The following is a 15,948-nucleotide window of genomic DNA, read 5'->3' as shown; positions in this document are numbered from 1 at the left end:
TTGGAATGTGTGCATGCTGATGACATTTGTTAGTCTGTGCTGGCCTTCTGTGTCTGGTCTGTCGTCTGTGGCGTGAGACTGTTCCTTTGCCACTCCTAACCTTGAGAGAGGGTACCGTGAAAGCCGGGACGCCATGGCTCCTGACCTGAAGGGTGGGCCTTGGGGGGGGGGGTAGAGGTAGCCAGAGGCATGCCTGGCACACAAGTGTGATCTTTGAAAACTTCTAGGGATGGTGCAGAATCTGGGGTACTGTTCAGAGCGAGGGGCTTTGGGGGAAGCCCACATTTCCTTTCCTGTTCTCTTTGTATCCTAGGTCCCTCCCAATAGGATCTGAAGTCTTCTCTAGTGGGGGTAATATATGTTTGTCCTGGGCTATAACCAGGAGCACATAGTGCTGGCTGTGCAGGGTAACAGGCTGGTACTTGAGTAGTGGTTGTCTCGGTTCCCTGGAGTTGATATGGCGGCTGCCCTTTGGGGACTGGCAAAATGCTGATGGGACAGGGTCTCAAGGTTCAGAAGCTTTCCTGAGGGCAAAACTTCTGCACTGGAGGACCTTTCCTTTTCCTCTATCTACTCTGTATTCTTGCTCTCGCTGTGGAAAAAGAGGGCCCTCAGGTAGAACCTTGGGCCTCAAATCCTGGCATTCATGGGCTGGGAGCCTTGTAGTTTGGCGTGCACTGCATCTCAGAGTGAGCTAACCAGCATAGGGGATGGAGAGGAACCCACAAAGCCCAGAGCAGCGCTGCAACCCCTAGGCTAGCCCGTAACCTGTCAGGCTTCTCTGGAGTAATTCTTTCTGAGGAGCAGAGGGACCGAGAGGGAGATGCAGATGCTGTGAGTCCTATCTCCCTGGGCCTGACTCACTGCGTTGTTGAGAAGAGGGGGAAGGAAGAAAGGAGTCACTGGGAATTAAGGGAAGGCTTAGACTCCTGACAGCTGAGGCTGCTGTTGGCTGCCAGCATGCATTCCAGTCAGGCACTGAGTTGTGCAGTGCTGCACTGTGTTGGGGGTCCCTCCCCTCTTTAGAGACAAGGAAACTGAGGCAAGGGGGTTAATTAACTGTGCTCCTGCAGGTAGGATGCAGCAGAGGTGCTGTGGAAATCCAGGTATATGGCTAGTCTTTTTGTTCTTAGTATATATGTGCAGTCAGGGCGATGTGTTGGTCAAGGCTGTGCACAGGGAAGTTGTCCAATGCCACCAGGGAAAGCAACCAGACAAAGAAAACCCACTGCAGGTGTAGATAGGCAGGCCCATTCCTGTCTATGGATTTTATAGTCTTTGCTGGCACTGTGGAGGGGGCCTGGAAAAGGCCTCAGGCCATCGTTCCGACTAGGAATGGAAGCTACAGCCTAAAGGCTTCCTGGGTACACAGAGAGGACATCTGGCTGGCCTCCAAAGCCTTGGGCTGGGAAAGGGTAAAGCCTTTCTGGCCTTGGGTTCAAGAGACCACTCCCACCTGCGACTCTTGTTAGCCCAAATCCTGGGGGGTGCTTCTAGGACTGAGTTCCAAAAAGGTGGCCCCTGGCACTTCCTGTAGGGCAAGCTCAACCCCAGGCCCAGAGGGTGAAAGATGGAAGCTGGCAACTTTCTGTTTAGAGAACTGCCTGGTAGGCCCCAGGGGAGGTAGAAAAAGGAGGAGGGGGTGTTTGCTGGAATCCTTCAGATCCTGGTACACCCAGAACATAGCTAACTAGCACTTTGCTTAACTGAAATGGGGCCAGCGGAGGCCTGGAGGCAGCAGGAGGGGCCAGGGTCAGCGCGCAGAGGGAAGTTTCCAGCAGCTGGCCAGCTCCCTGCAGGGAGGGCTGTGCTAGTCCCGGACTTGGAGCCGCAGATACCCTGGCGGCCGGTCCTGGAGGATGCAGCCGCGCGGCCGCGCGGGATGGAGCCATCCCAAGGTCACCAGCTCCGAGGAACCCCGGGCTGTGAGGCTGGGGTACTCCGGGGCGGCCCCTCGCGCGCCCCCGCGCCAGGGCCTCGGGCTCGCGCGGGCTCGCGGCCGGGCAAGCTGGCGGGCGGGGCGGCCGGGCCCCGGGCCAGCTCCCGCCTCCCTCCCGCCGCTCCCGCGGCTCGCGCTCCCGCGGGCCGCGCTCCGCGTCTCCAGCGCGCGGCGGGCGGTGCAGAGCGCGGCCATGGGCGCCGGGGCGGCGGGTCCTGGCGGCGGGGCGGTCGCGCGGCGGGCGCAGGTGCGGGCCGGGCCGGGCCGGGCGGGCGCGGGGCCCGCGCGCCGCCGCTGACGCTGTCTCCCGTCCCGCCGCCCGCAGACCCTCCTCCTCCGCCCCCCCGCAGCTCGGGCCCTGGTCGTGGCGCGGCTGCCGCACGGTGCCCCTCGATGCCCTCCGGACGCGCTGCCTGTGTGACCGGCTCTCCACCTTCGCCATCTTAGCCCAGCTCAGCGCCGACGCGGTGAGACCCGGGCGGCGGGGGGCTTGGGGCGCGGGATGCGGGCGGGGACATGAGCGCGGGGGGCGGGAGGCGCAGGGCCAGGCCCGGCTCCCCACAGGGGTCTCAGCGCCTGGCAGCCACAGTGTCCCGTTGAAGTCCTGGAGATGGTGAGTGGGAGCCTGGTGGGTGGCAGTGTGGAGTTTAGAGACCCTCAGGAAGTGACTGTCAGGTGGGTCCTGCCTGTCTCCACTCTCCTTGGAGGCCTAGGGCCTTGGAGACCTTACAGCTGGGGCTGGGAGGCGGGCCTGTGGACCCCTTCACTTAGCTTGCAGAGAACCGAGAAGAGGAGCTCCTTCGCACAGCGCTTCTGCCTGCCCCCGCCCCAGTGAAGCCTGAGCTGCGGAGGTGGCTGTGTCCCCAGGCAGGGTTCTGGGGGTGGCTGAGGCTGCTGGGCCTGGCCCAAGTCCCTAGACAGGCCCCATGGTCTCAGGGGCCTCCTTTTTTTGTTCCTGTGATTCTTGTGGGGGCTGCTGGTTTCTATGGTGACAGCATCTCAGGCCAGCTTTCTGCCTGGGGCTCTGGGTGCTGGCCCAACCCTCTAGACTGGTGGGCTTTCCTGCCCCTACAGCCTCAAGAAGGCCAGGAGAGTGGGGGTAGGGACTGGAGCTGCAGAGTTCTTGGGCCAGACTGGCCCAGGAAGGGAAAGAGACAGGGTCTGAGACCTGGCACCCGGCCCAGCCCAGCACTCTTGTGGAAGAGGCCCCAGGGTTGGAATGAAGGACTCTGGGGAGAGGACTTGGCTCTCCTGGATGTGGGCAGACAGATCTTGGCTCTCTGAGAGCCCAAACTCCATGTAGATGCTTGGCCACCCTCTTATTCTCTGAAAGTAAGGAGGACATATTATGTCAGCTGGGGTCTTATGGACACTCAGAACCAGGAGGACCTCAGTAGCTGCTACCAAACTCTTTGATACCAAACTCTTTGATAATCATGGAATCTGAGGCCAAGAAGGGCCAGTTCCAGGTCCCATGGGGAGTCTGGGTCCCATGTGCCTTCCAACTGGGCAGATCCTTCAGCAGGACTGCCTATATTGGAAGGTCTGTGGGCAAGACAAGGGCAATGGCTGGGGCCACCCTAGAAACTCCGTGCAAGAGGTGGCTTCTATATAGATGGCTATTGCATGCTCCAGGACTTCTAGAGGCTGACCTGGGCAGCATAGGTCTAGCCTGGGCTCCTAGGTTGCTGTGCCTCAGGACATGAAAGTAGGACCAGAACAGGGAGAACTGCAGAGGCCATATCCCTACTTCCTTTGTTCCAGCCCAGGATTGGGCTGTAGGAGATCGGAGTTGAAGACTGGGAAAAAAAACGGGCTTGCTTCTTACACACCGCACTATCCTGGATCGGCCTTCTGTCTGTTCGAGTCTCAGTTTCCCTTGTAAAAAGGAGGGGGTCCTTTGTCCTTAGGGAGGAGCACTACTGTTGTGAGCTGGACCCCTGGAGCAGCCATAGCTGGTGTGACGCCCCTGATGCTGGGAGGGAGCAGAGGGTTTGGGTGTGGAGCCTTCACAGGTAGACCTGACCATGATAAGTGCCCAGGACAGGGAGAATGAGGTCACCCTGACGGGGAGGAGCAGATGGACTGTCCCCAGCTCTGCTTTGTGTGGCATGGATGCTCTGGGGGCTTCTGCTTATCAGGTCAGTGGTCACAAAACAGTGTCTCTGCAGGGCGTCCTTTCAGATCTCCCAGTCTCTTGTAGCCCAAACCAGGCAGCAGAAGCTGAGTTCAGAGCCAGGTGGTACCTCCTGGAGCCTTTTCCCTTACTTGTGTGATGCGATAGCAACCTGCCCTCCTAACTGCAGGACTCCCTGGAAAGCAGTCTGTGTTCAGTGCTGGGGCTCAAGAAGGGAGTGGGGGTGGGCAGACGACTATTGTGGGTGTGGCTTCTGTTTACCTCCCACCAGGTCTCCTTTTGGTCTTTCTTTCCTTTCTACCTACCCCTCCTACATCACCCATATTGGCTACAGTAGGGGTGAGACCCTACTTAAGATGCTGGAAGGGAGGGACCAGAAAGTGCTCCTGCTAAGGTCTTCCTGACCTTTAGCTAGCTTACTTGGCCCAAGCTGACATTTGAACGCTCAGGGCTGGGGGCTTAGGCAGAACCTGATGGTGCCCTGTAGGGAGATTGGGAGACCTGGAAGCAGGCAGGATCCTCTTTCCCCCAAAGCAGCATCTAGAAGGAGTTTGTAAAGAGGAGGTTTGGAGTGAGGTCCTGGGGGGTGCACAGGAGTTAACTAGCCTAGCTAGGGGTAGGGGGTGGCAGCTATTCCATTTAGGTGAGAAAGGCACAGGGCTGCCAGGGATGTGAGAGATGTGAGAGAGACATGGAGCACAGGACAGGAGAGACAAAGTAGACAGGGTTTGAGGGAGGGCTTAGCTTCATACCAAGGGAAGGGAAGACAGGAGAGACAGGGCGGAGAACAGCAGGGGAGATGAGACCCTGGCAGGAATAAACAAGCAAAGGACAACCTGTCCGGCTGCAGAGCGGTGGCCAAAGCTGAGATAGGTGGCTGCAGAGAGAGACAGGTGTTCCTCTCCCTGGTCAACAGCAAGACTATCTGAACCAGGTAGTTGGAAGGTGCCTCAGCCTGGGCAGAGACAACATACCAGACACAGTGGCTCAGGGGACTCTTATCTAAAGGGCCTGAGGTGGAGGTAGAGTGTGTGGCACTCAAAGCCAGGGTTGCAAACTGGTCAAGGCATGCCATGAGGGAGACAGACCTAGGAGCCGGGAGCTGGCTGGGAGCCAGGGTGTGGGCGCAGATGCTGCTGGGCTGCGGCTGTGGGAGGTGAGTAACTGCTCTGAGTCACACCTGTGAGTGGGGTGCACCACCTGCCTGAGCTTTGTGGATGGACTAGGCAGTGTGTTTATGGTGCCCTACACAGCCTGGCCGTAGTAAACAGAATGTGAGGCCAGCTGTTGGTGTCGTTGCTTCTGGGACATGCCTCAGACTTAGCTGGTAGGGGACCAGGCCCTAGTCCTGTGTGTAAGTAACCAGGATTGGTACTAACATTTAACCTGACTCAGGGCTGAGTATGTCACCAGGATCAGGGCTCAGCATGTGACCAGAATGAGGGCAGGTATGTGAGCAGGGTCAGGTCCAGGTATGGCAGGGTCAGGTAACAGAGTGTAACCAGGGTTACACTCAAGAGTATGATCAGGGACAGGGTTCAAAGCATAACTGGGGTTGGTCAGGGTTCAGAGTATAACCAGGATCAGGGCTCAGTGTGTGAATAGGTTCAAGGTTCAGAGTATAACCAGGATCAGGGCTCAGTGTGTGAATAGGGGCAGGGTTCAGAGTATAACCGGGATCAGGGCTCAGTGTGTGACCAGGATTGTGGCTCAACCTGTGACCTGAATCAGGGTTTAGTGTGTATGTACAGGGTCAGAGTTCAACTTGTGACCAGAGTCAGGACTCAATATGTGACTATGTCCAGAGCTCAGCCTATGACAAGGATCAAAGCTCGATGTTTACCTGATATCAGTATTCAGAATATTCACCAGATCAAGAATCAGAGTGGAAATAGGACTGGGATCAAGACTCAGTATGTGTTATTGGTGAGGGGCAATGGGGAAATTTGTACTGTTATTATGTATCTTAGTCTCTGAGGTGGGGTACTTTGTGGGTATTTCAGAGCTGTAGATAACAGTGAGACAGGAACAGGAGGAAGCTGGCATTGCGGGGTGGAAGCTGCTCTTTAGGAGGCGAGGTGTGGAGACCATGTGGAGACTCAGGAGTTTGCAGGGTGCAAAGTGACAGCAACCGTGTAACGTGCAACTGAGACACGCCATTGGTGAGTCACCCAGAGCACTTGAGGGAAAGCGACAGGCAGAGAACCTGAGGCTGGTTCAGACGGAGTGTTCTTAGGGTCTCTAGAAGGTGGTGACACCTCAGCTAAGAGAAGAGCCAGGCACATGAAGGTCAGAAGGACAGTGATGGGCGATGGGAACAGTCTGTGCAAAGGCCCTCGGGCATGCCGAGCTTGGCACTAAAGCTGATGTCCCACAGTGGGCCAACCTGGTCCTGTCTTTTCTCTAGGATCTAGGGTCTGTTTCTTGTCCTTGGGGTCTCCAGTCTGACCCTCCTAATAAGACCTGGCATTCTCTTGACACTCCTGCTTCACAGATTGCTGCTGCCCCCCTCCCCACAGAATCCAGAGCTGAGGCTTTCATGAATGCTAGTTGGGAGAAGCAAGCAGGCTAGGGGTGTCTGGTGGCTGCCAGGCCTAATGAGGGCAGACAAGGCAGATGGCCGTAGAGGTCGAAAGTGGAGTCAGTCATGGCATGGGTGTGAGCTACTTGCTCAATTGACTGTGACCTGCCCAGAGCTTTGGAATATTTGCTGACCACACCCCCTACCTGTTCCTGTCACCTGGCCTCCCCTCACCTGGGACCCAGGTTCTTCATTGGTAAAGGAAAGTGTAATAAGACTGTGATCCTAGAGGGCTCATACCCGGGGAAAGACGTCCAATGTTTCAGTGTAGTGGATGTAGTGATAGCTCCACTTGCCATTATGGCTAGAGACTTTTGAGGTTGCAGAGACACAGGGCTGGTCACTCAGGTCTTCTTCAAGGCCCAGGGGCTCCTGCAGCAGAAGTTCAGTCTCTTTCCAGAGTAGGTTTGGCTGGAGCATAGGTGCCCAGCAGGCATAAAGAATAGGCTTGGTGTTAGAACCAGAGCAGAAGTCTTCCTGCTTGCACCAGGGGTATATATATCTGTATGTGTATCAGGTAGGTGGGTGTCTGGGTGTGTTAAGCATATTGTCTGTGTCACCCTGAGGGTTTTTCCTCAGCAAGAGACATAAACTGCCCAGCAGAGAAAGACAGAGGACTGGGGTGGAAGGGCACAAGACCCCTGGGGCTACATGGGGCCTGGGCCAGACCTCTGTTGGTTTGCCATGGGTCATATCTCATGGGTAGAGCCCAGTTAGGCCTCCTCAGGCCTCTTTTCATTTGGAAGAGGGAAAAGAAGGGGGCATGAGGAGCTGGGGTGGTGGTGCAGAGGTTCCTCTCCTACTCCCATGACTTATGGCCTGGGGCACCACATGGCTTATTGTATGAGCCATGGTCTGTGTCATTATTTGCAATGAACATTCCCTTGTGTGAGCAGGGCCAGCCTGCTGTTTCTAGGCTGTACTGAGCATGTGGTAGAAAGTGGTGGGACCTATGGGCCCTTCCCCTGCACTGGAGTAAGCTATATCAGAAGGGCCAAGGCCCTAGTTTTGTGGAGTTGGAAAGTGAGTTTTGGGCAGAGCAAACAGGAGCAAAGACTCTAAGATGGAAACAAGGCGGCCCAGTGGCCTTTGCATGGGATTGGGAGTACTGAACCAAGCAGGCAGGGGACAATCAGGATATGGAGGTGAATCAAGGTACCCCATGAGAGCAGGGGGAAGGCAAAAAGAGGAGCTTTGGCGGGGCAATGAGAAATGGAACTGGGGGGGGAAGAACGTTGGGGTGGATGTCCATGGAGTTATGGGTGTTGGCTGGCTGCCCATTTAGATATAGTGGGAGCTGGGGACGGACACCATCCTGGGCCCTGGCAGTGCAGAGCCACAGAGCTGACTGTGGGCGCAAGGCTGAGTCTATGCCTCCCTCACCTTACCTGCGATGTGGGGTGCACCCTCCCGGAGTTGAGGGGCTGTGGCATGAAGGAGGTGAGGACTATTGCCAGGTGTGGCCTGTGACTGTCATTATACTTGTGAGGGTTTTTCCTCAGCAAGAGACATAAACTGCCCAGCAGAGAAAGACAGAGGACTGGGGTGGAAGGGCACAAGACCCCTGGGGCTACATGGGGCCTGGGCCAGACCTCTGTTGGTTTGCCATGGGTCATATCTCACTCCTTGTCTCCCCTGCTCCCCAGACCATGGATAAGGTGACCGTGCCCTCTGTGACGCTCATCGTGGGCTGTGGCGTGTCTTCCCTCACCCTGCTCATGCTGGTCATCATCTACGTGTCTGTGTGGAGGTAGGTGCCCCCTCCAGAAGCCAGAGATCCAGTCTTCCTTCCCTCCCTCCCTCCCTCCCTCTCCCTTGTACCATCTACTCTGGACCAGCTAACCCTTCGTCCCATGCTACATCTGTTTCCATTCCAGGTTCCTGATTTTCTGGGCCACTCAGGGACCACAGAGGCAGAATGGGGTGGGGTGGAGGGCATGTTGAATATACAGGTCCTTGTTCCTATTGTCACCTGACTACATTCCTTGATAGACACCTAGCTGGGCACATAGAACAGTTATCCTTTGCTTACTTGGGTTCCTGTGGCTACCCAGTATTTCTATGTACTCTCATACCTGGGCCTGCAAACTCCCTGGGGTCAGGATCCCAAGGCTACAAGGATCATCAGGACCCATGTCCACTTCAGGCCCTATCTGCCCCTGTGTAGGTTATAGGGTGGCACAGCCTGGCTAAACTCCAGGCAAGTGTGTATATAGGAGACTTGCATTGTGTGACTCCTCTTATGGCTAAGGCATTAGGAGCTCACTCAGGTCACAGGTGTGTCAGTGCACATGTGTATATGTAACCACAGGCATGAGCCACTAGGATGGCGTCCTTCCTGCTCACCAGCATCCAGTCCCACCCAGGTGTTTACACTGAGGTACATTCAAGGTCATTGTACACAGAGCTGTTCTAGGACTCCCCGTGCAGCCATGGCTGGCCCCTGTGACTGGCTATTCCAATTCTCTACCCCGTGTGATGGTAGCCAATAATCGAAACTGATGTGCCAGTCAGTGCCTGCAGGCAACAGCAAGAGATTGATGTGACTGGGGAGGAGGGCAGCTGATGCAGCCTCTAGCATCAGGTGCCCTCTGTGTTCTTCCCAGAGACAGAACATCCAGAATGCTTCCCATAGGGCTCCCTCTGCACAGCCTCTCAGGAGCTCAGAGGCTGGATTCAAGTCTGACCCAGACAGGAAGCAGCTTGGGGTTTAAAGAACCTTTCTCAGTGAGCGTTGCTGGCATCACTGTGCCCTGTGAGCTGCAGACAGGAACCATCCCCGATGGCCAGTTAGGGAGTGGGGGGGGGGGCAGATGAAATGATGATGGTGGTGATAATGGTGACCGTTGGTAGTGACGATGATGGTGATGTAGGTTGTGACGGTTATGGTAGACGTGATACTGGTGGTGCAGATGATGGTGGTAAGGATTGGGGTGGTGATGGTGGTAGTGGTGGTAGTGATGGAATTCGTAATGACAGTAGCGATGGTGGTGATGGTGGTGACAGGCAGTAATTTCAGGGAGGAAATGGAACTCTGGTTCTTAGGCAGGCCACATGACCGTGGTCCCTGTGAGGTGCTGACCTCAGGCCCTGGCCCCTCTCACAGGTACATTCGCTCAGAGCGGTCCGTTATCCTCATCAACTTTTGCCTGTCCATCATCTCCTCTAATGCTCTCATCCTCATCGGGCAGACCCAGACCCGCAACAAGGTAGGCAGCCTCCTGCCCTGCCCTGCCCTGCCCTGCCCTGCCCTGCCCTGCCCTGCCCTGCCCTGCCCTGCCCCGCCCTGCCTTGAGCTGGGCAGCTCAGTGTGAAGGCTCTCCATGTGCCTTTCCTAGGACCCCTTCCTCACTCCTACCCTGTGACCGCCATCTCCTGTCTTGACAAATATGACCCAGGGGCTAAGCTTTGAGGGAGGGGGGTCTTCACGTGCCACCCTAATGTGTTGGAGACAGAGAGAAGGTCTAGCACCAGACACTGCTGTGTGCCATGGTAGAAAATCACAGTTGCCTGTGACTTGTCGTGGATCTTGGGGTGTGACTCCCCCTGACCGCTGAGCTTCAGGGATAGACCTGACTGGAGTTTCTCAGTGGGCTCCTGGGCCCAGTTTGCTGGGAGCTGGGGGTGGGAGGGATCCACCAGTGGGCCATCTCAGGGTGAGGACCAGGTTGCTTCCCACCCAGGAACTTGGCTGGTCTCAGAGTCATCGGGAGCTAGGTTTTCCCCATCTGTTGCCACATGTACGTAGGGGCTGGGTGAGAGCCCTCGAGCGCCTGCCCAGTCCCCTTGGCCCCTGCCCACCCAGGTTGTGTGCACGCTGGTGGCTGCCTTCTTGCACTTCTTCTTCCTGTCCTCATTCTGCTGGGTGCTCACCGAGGCCTGGCAATCCTACATGGCCGTCACCGGCCGCCTCCGGAGCCGGCTCGTCCGCAAACGCTTTCTCTGCCTGGGCTGGGGTGAGCAGGGGAAGCTGGGGTTGGGATGTGAGGGTGGACTGTGGTCTGGGGTTAGTGACCAGGAGTGAGGGCACATGGTTGGAGAGACGGTATACAGTGGGCTGGGGTAGGCAAAGCATCAGGGGGGTGGGTAGCCTGGATGAGATGATTGATGGACTATCTCTGTTCTTGGCATTTTTGTCCCGGCCCTTGCTTGTTTCTGCCTCTTCTAGAGTCTCCATTGGCCATTCTGGCTTCTCCCTTTGAGCTTCCATTCCTTTATAAAGTTGCCAGAAAATGCAGCCCAACCGGTCCCATGGGCATTCAGATGACAATGACAGTATACTGTACCTTTCATAGTACTTGGGACGCATGCTCTTTCTATGAGATTGAGTGGTAGCAGGCCGAGTCTGGCCCCCTGATCTGCAGTCCTGCACCATCCCACCCCTGTCCACCTGTTTCCTGTAGTACTGCCCTCATTTGGGGCTTCCCTCATGCAGCTTGTCCCTCAGCTCACATGGAAAGGGGATGGCGGGACTGTTCCCCGTTCTTCTGCTCCTCTTCTAGGGCTCCCTGCACTGGTGGTGGCCATTTCTGTGGGATTCACCAAGGCCAAGGGCTACAGCACCATGAACTAGTAAGTTGGGCGGGCGGGGGTGGGATGGCGTTCTGCAGACCTAGGACACACCCAGTCTTGCTGGAGTTGTATCAGCCAGGCTGAGGAGGGTGGGACATGGGGAAGCTTTCTCACTCCTAAGCACTCAGGTCCTGTCCAGCCTGGTCAGGGAGATGAGAAGAATGCCCAGGGTCTTCAGAGCCTCCTGCTTCCTCAGTGGGTGACCTTGGTGGCCATGAGCCCCTATGGTTGTCCTTTCCATGTGTGAAGTGTTGAGGAAAACCCCTGAGAACAGCAGATGCATGATACGGTGAACATGATAAGGGTCAGTCAGTTTCACAGATGAAGCCTCTGGGACCACAACAGCTGATCTAAAGCAGAGTGGGCTCCGCGGGTAGAGTAGGATCCCAGGCTCAGGATAGAGCTAGAAAGGGGAACAGAGACCTGCAGGGTTGGCTGGCTCACACTAGTGGGGAGCTGGGTGGCTAAAACCATCCGCGGGTGGGTCAGAGCAAACCTGACTTACTCGGAAGCTCTCAGGAGGTGGGTGGCAGGGCTCTGGCGCCATGCCGAAGACACCAGTGGCATTCTGAAGAATGAAGAGGAGTGTGTTTAGCAGCATTGGCTAGAGTGCCCAGGCCAGAGCTGGGAACAGGTCTGTGGCATTCGGAGGATCCTCTCTGGCAGTGATTCTCAACCAGAGGGTCTCAGCCCCCATAGGGGTCACATATCAGATACCCCGCATATCAGATATCTGCATTACAATTCATCACACTAGCAAAATTATAGTTATGAAGCAGCAACAAAGTAATTTTGTGGCTGGGGTCACCGTAACATGAGGAACTGTATTAAAGGGCCGCAGCATCGGAAAGATTGAGAAGCACCGCTCTAGGGTTTGATCTGCTGGTATCATGGATGGTGTTCAGGGGCTTTGGAGAGCTAGGGACCTAGGACAGGAACCTAATGTCATTCAGGGTCTGCCAGAGACTCTGAGAGAAGAGCCAAAAGTGGCCCCACTCACAGAGGGCAGAGGGGAGCCCCAGGGCTTCTGCCTTGCTCTGGGCCATACCTCCATTTGTAAGTGGAGGTAGCAGTCTGCAAAGGGACTCCTGAGGATCCAAACCAAAAAAAAAAAAAAAGTGTGTGCAAATTTCCCTATTTCTGTCATGGCTGCTGGGCTCATACACTTCTCCCTGACACACTTGTTGCCTGCTCTCTCTTGGGCATGGTGCTGCTGGTTTCTGACAGCTTGTTTCTTCCCCAGTTGCTGGCTCTCCCTGGAGGGGGGACTTCTGTATGCCTTCGTGGGACCTGCGGCTGCAGTTGTGCTGGTACTGACCCACCCCCACCCCTCCCCTACGTCCTGGGCTGGACCCCTGGGTCCTTACCTGTCCCTTAAGGTGGCCTGTGGGGATCTCTGGTTACCAGCAGTGGCAGCTCTGCCACCCTGCCCCAGTCACTCAGTGTGGTACCCTGTCATCCTCTTATCTCCATGAGCATGGTTTGCCTGGGTATTGGGCATTGAATACGTACCTGCCGGGAGGTCTTTGTGAGTTTGATGAGTAACAGGGAGGTGGGGACAGACAGACAGATGGATAGCTGAAGCTACAGGGATTGAGTAGACTTGGCTCAGGTCATGCATGTTCACCACAACTGTCAGCAAGCACCCAGGGTGCCAAGAGCTGAGGCTGCTTGCTTCCTGGTGTCAGAGGGACCTTGCTTTTTCCTGGTTCTTCAGTTGGCATGCCCATTTGGAGAGGAGGCCAGAACTCTAGCTAGGGGCTGGCCCAGAGCCAGGACTGGCCTAGCTCAGCATGGGAGTAGATGCTCTCTCTCTCTCTTTAGTCTTTGTCACCTCCTGGCTTAGCCTCTCTGTGGGGGAGAGGTGGTCAGAGAGCTTGGCTCAAGTCAGTGTGGTAGACAGGTGGCCCAGGAGTGACTGACCCTGCAGAGTGTGAGACTCGAGTCTGGGGTGAGTGTGTAGGTGGGGAGAGACAGTTGGGTGGCTGCCAGAATCCTTGCTTCTTATTCCTCAAAGGCATCAGATGGAAGGACAGGTGGCTATAACTGGTCAGTGCCTCTGAGGGTAGCTGCGGGGTCAGAACAGGTGTCATTTAAGAACAGGCTCCAGGGGCGGCATCATAGGATCCTGTACCCTGACCACTCATCCTATGACAGCCAAGCAGAGACTATTGCAGGAGGGGAGGCAGTCCTAGAATACCTGCAACCCAGCCGTATGGTCAGCAGGCTATGAGGCAGGGCTACACCAGGAAGCAAGGCCCTGCACATGAAATCCTGACTGTGAAGAGTCATGGAAACTGTCAGCCCCTGAGCCTCTGGGCATGGTCTCTGGCACAAGAGTATCTCCCCACCTTGGCCTTTGCCCCTTAGGGCCAGGTCAAGGCCTTGGGGTCCTGGCAACCTTTCTACAAAAAGGTAATTACCTAGAGGCCTTCAGGAATTCTCTCAAAGTGGGGATGAGAAGAAAGATTTGAGCAACACCTTATCCCTTATTCTATACCTTGGCAGAGATAATCAAAGATAGGCAAGGTGCCAGTGTCCCAGGGTATGGAGGCTCTGACAGTGAACTTAAGACTGATTCTTATCTTGGGCAGTAAATCAGGTAGTAGCTTGGAAGATACATCTGACACCCTAAGAAGCACTCAGGAGGCACCCAGTGAATATTGTTAATGGGGCTGAGGATCAGTGGGATCGGAGGCGATCAAGAACAAGGGGTGCCCAGTATTAGCCAGTTGAAGCCATATGTGACCCTAGGACTCACCTGCAACTAGGAGCTTACCATCATCAGGGGCCAGGGGAGGGGTGTTGGTGGTGTGGGCACGTTGAGGTCAGGGCTCTGGGTGGACCCACCTGGCCAGCACTGGGGTCTGAATTGTAGGGGCACATGAGTAACCCTTAGAAGACTGTGGACATTCTGGGCATGGTCACTGCTGATCTAGGCACCCATGGGCTCTGGCCCACTCCTGCCTCTGCCCGGCAGGTGAACATGGTGATCGGGATCCTGGTGTTCAACAAGCTCGTGTCCAAGGACGGCATCACGGACAAGAAGCTGAAGGAGCGGGCAGGGTAGGCCCTGTGGCCCTGGCACCTTGCCCTTCTTGGCTGGAAAGACCCAGAGCCCACCCACCACTAAGTCCCCAATCCAGTCTGACAGTTCAGGTGTCCGGAACAGGCTGGGAAACTGGGGCATAGAATACAAAGGCTTTTTCTAGCCGGCTGGTCTCTTCTTTGCTCTGTGCCTCAGTTTCTCTAACTGACCTGTAACGAGGTGGGACCCTGCAGAGTCTCCAGAAACTGTAAGGCTCATTTCTCAAAGAGAGCACCCCCTACTGGGCTCAGGCTGGTGGGAGGGCACCCCAGGCCCAAGGCTGGGAGCGCCTCTTCCCTGTTCCCTGAATCCCACCTCAAGAGGCCTTGCCTATCTGGTGCCTTCATCACTGGAGGATAGCTAGGGACAGATGGGACAAGGCTCCTCCCACACTACTCAGGTACCTGCTCTGTGGGTTGTCCTGGGAGTGAGGGATGACATGGGGGTCACTGCTGCCTCGGCTCAGGGACATTCAAAGGGTTGCAGGAAACTGGGGTGGTAGCCTTGCCCTGCCCAGCGTTCTCCCTGTCCAGCCTTCCACATCCTGCAGCTGGTGTGCTGGTGTCTTTGTGGGGGTCCTCCCCCCGCCCCTCCCCCCTGTGCCTGTCTTGCTTGGTGTCTTTCTCTGTCTCTCACTGTCTTTCTTTTTCTGGTTCCTCCTTTTCTGCCCCGTGACTTCCCTGGGTGCCTGGTGGACTCTGGCCCTGGTTAGAGCTCTTGAGTGGGCTAGGGACCTGTCAGTGTGCTGAGAGTACCTCTATGGTAGAGAGCTTGGGCCTGAGCTTCTTGCCTCAGCCTGGCTGTCCATCCCAGAATAGTGGTTCAACATCAGAGTCTGAGACCCAGCTACCATGTGGGTTGAACTGTGGCTGAAGCTGTAGATGTGGAGGTCTCCTAGGACTCTCCAGCACTAGCCTGCTTGATTTGCTATCAGAGTAGCCACAGGGCAAGCTTCCATGTGTATCTCCCCTCCTATCAGAGTAAACAGGGGTTTAGGAGATGGGGGAAGCTGGGAGCTGGAGTCAGACCCCAGCTGTGGTTATCCTGGGCCAGTGCCTAGATGAGGGGGTGTGTTCCCGCTGTGTGCATGCACGCCCCCCTCACACACCCATGGGCATGCCTGGACAGGGCTGTGGTACAGCTCAGCCTGTTTATTTCTGCTCTCCTTGTGAGGGCAGCCCATATGATAACATCTGCTGTGCCTATGTGGGAAGAGGAAGGGTAGCAAAGCCTCCTTCAGATCTTGCTGCTCTCCACACTGAGATTAAGGCATGCTGTCTGTCAGTCAGCAGCTGCTGGCAGCCGGCAGCCCTGCCCATTTTACCCCCTGCCCTCGGCGGCTTGGGTCCCTTAGATGCCCGAGAACCTCGGGCTGCCATCTCTGCTCCTTGCCTCGCGTTTCCGAGGGAACCTGTTTGCTTTTGTTTCAGCCTTTGATTTCACTTGCAGTCAGCTGCCCGTGCCCCCTCTCGGGCGTGCCCTCACGTGTGCTGAATGCGGAGTCCTCTCTGCGGCCGAAGCCAACTCCGACGCCACCAGTAACGCCATGTTAGTGCCTTGCCGCCACCTTGGAGCAGCCCTGCGTGGGCTCTGCTCCCCCCTGACTCACATTTATTTGTTTTTATGTTTTT

General features: G+C 56.1%; 1 protein-coding gene across 4 annotated transcripts in view; it reads left to right on the top strand.

Moving 5' to 3' along the window:
* The window catches only part of Adgrb1 (adhesion G protein-coupled receptor B1), a 72,374-nt gene that overhangs the window by 44,544 nt on the left and 11,882 nt on the right, over positions 1–15,948 (top strand). For 2 of the 4 annotated variants that reach the window (XM_085832029.1, XM_029470030.2), the window contains exons 18-24: positions 2,265–2,406; positions 8,304–8,407; positions 9,764–9,866; positions 10,463–10,613; positions 11,160–11,229; positions 12,473–12,539; positions 14,210–14,295. In XM_085832029.1, the coding sequence (XP_085688155.1) occupies positions 2,265–2,406; positions 8,304–8,407; positions 9,764–9,866; positions 10,463–10,613; positions 11,160–11,229; positions 12,473–12,539; positions 14,210–14,295 (723 nt within the window). Of the gene's footprint in view, positions 1–2,130; positions 2,187–2,264; positions 2,407–8,303; positions 8,408–9,763; positions 9,867–10,462; positions 10,614–11,159; positions 11,230–12,472; positions 12,540–14,209; positions 14,296–15,766; positions 15,866–15,948 lie in introns of those variants that run through there. The other 2 variants (XM_085832031.1, XM_085832030.1) reach the window with 2 other exon arrangements.

This window comes from Mus caroli, unplaced genomic scaffold (assembly GCF_978045245.1).
Source record: "Mus caroli unplaced genomic scaffold, Mus_caroli_1 scaffold_16, whole genome shotgun sequence".
Lineage (NCBI taxonomy): Eukaryota > Metazoa > Chordata > Mammalia > Rodentia > Muridae > Mus > Mus caroli.
Note: the sequence above shows the minus strand (reverse complement) of the source record. Positions and strands in the feature narration are given on the sequence as shown.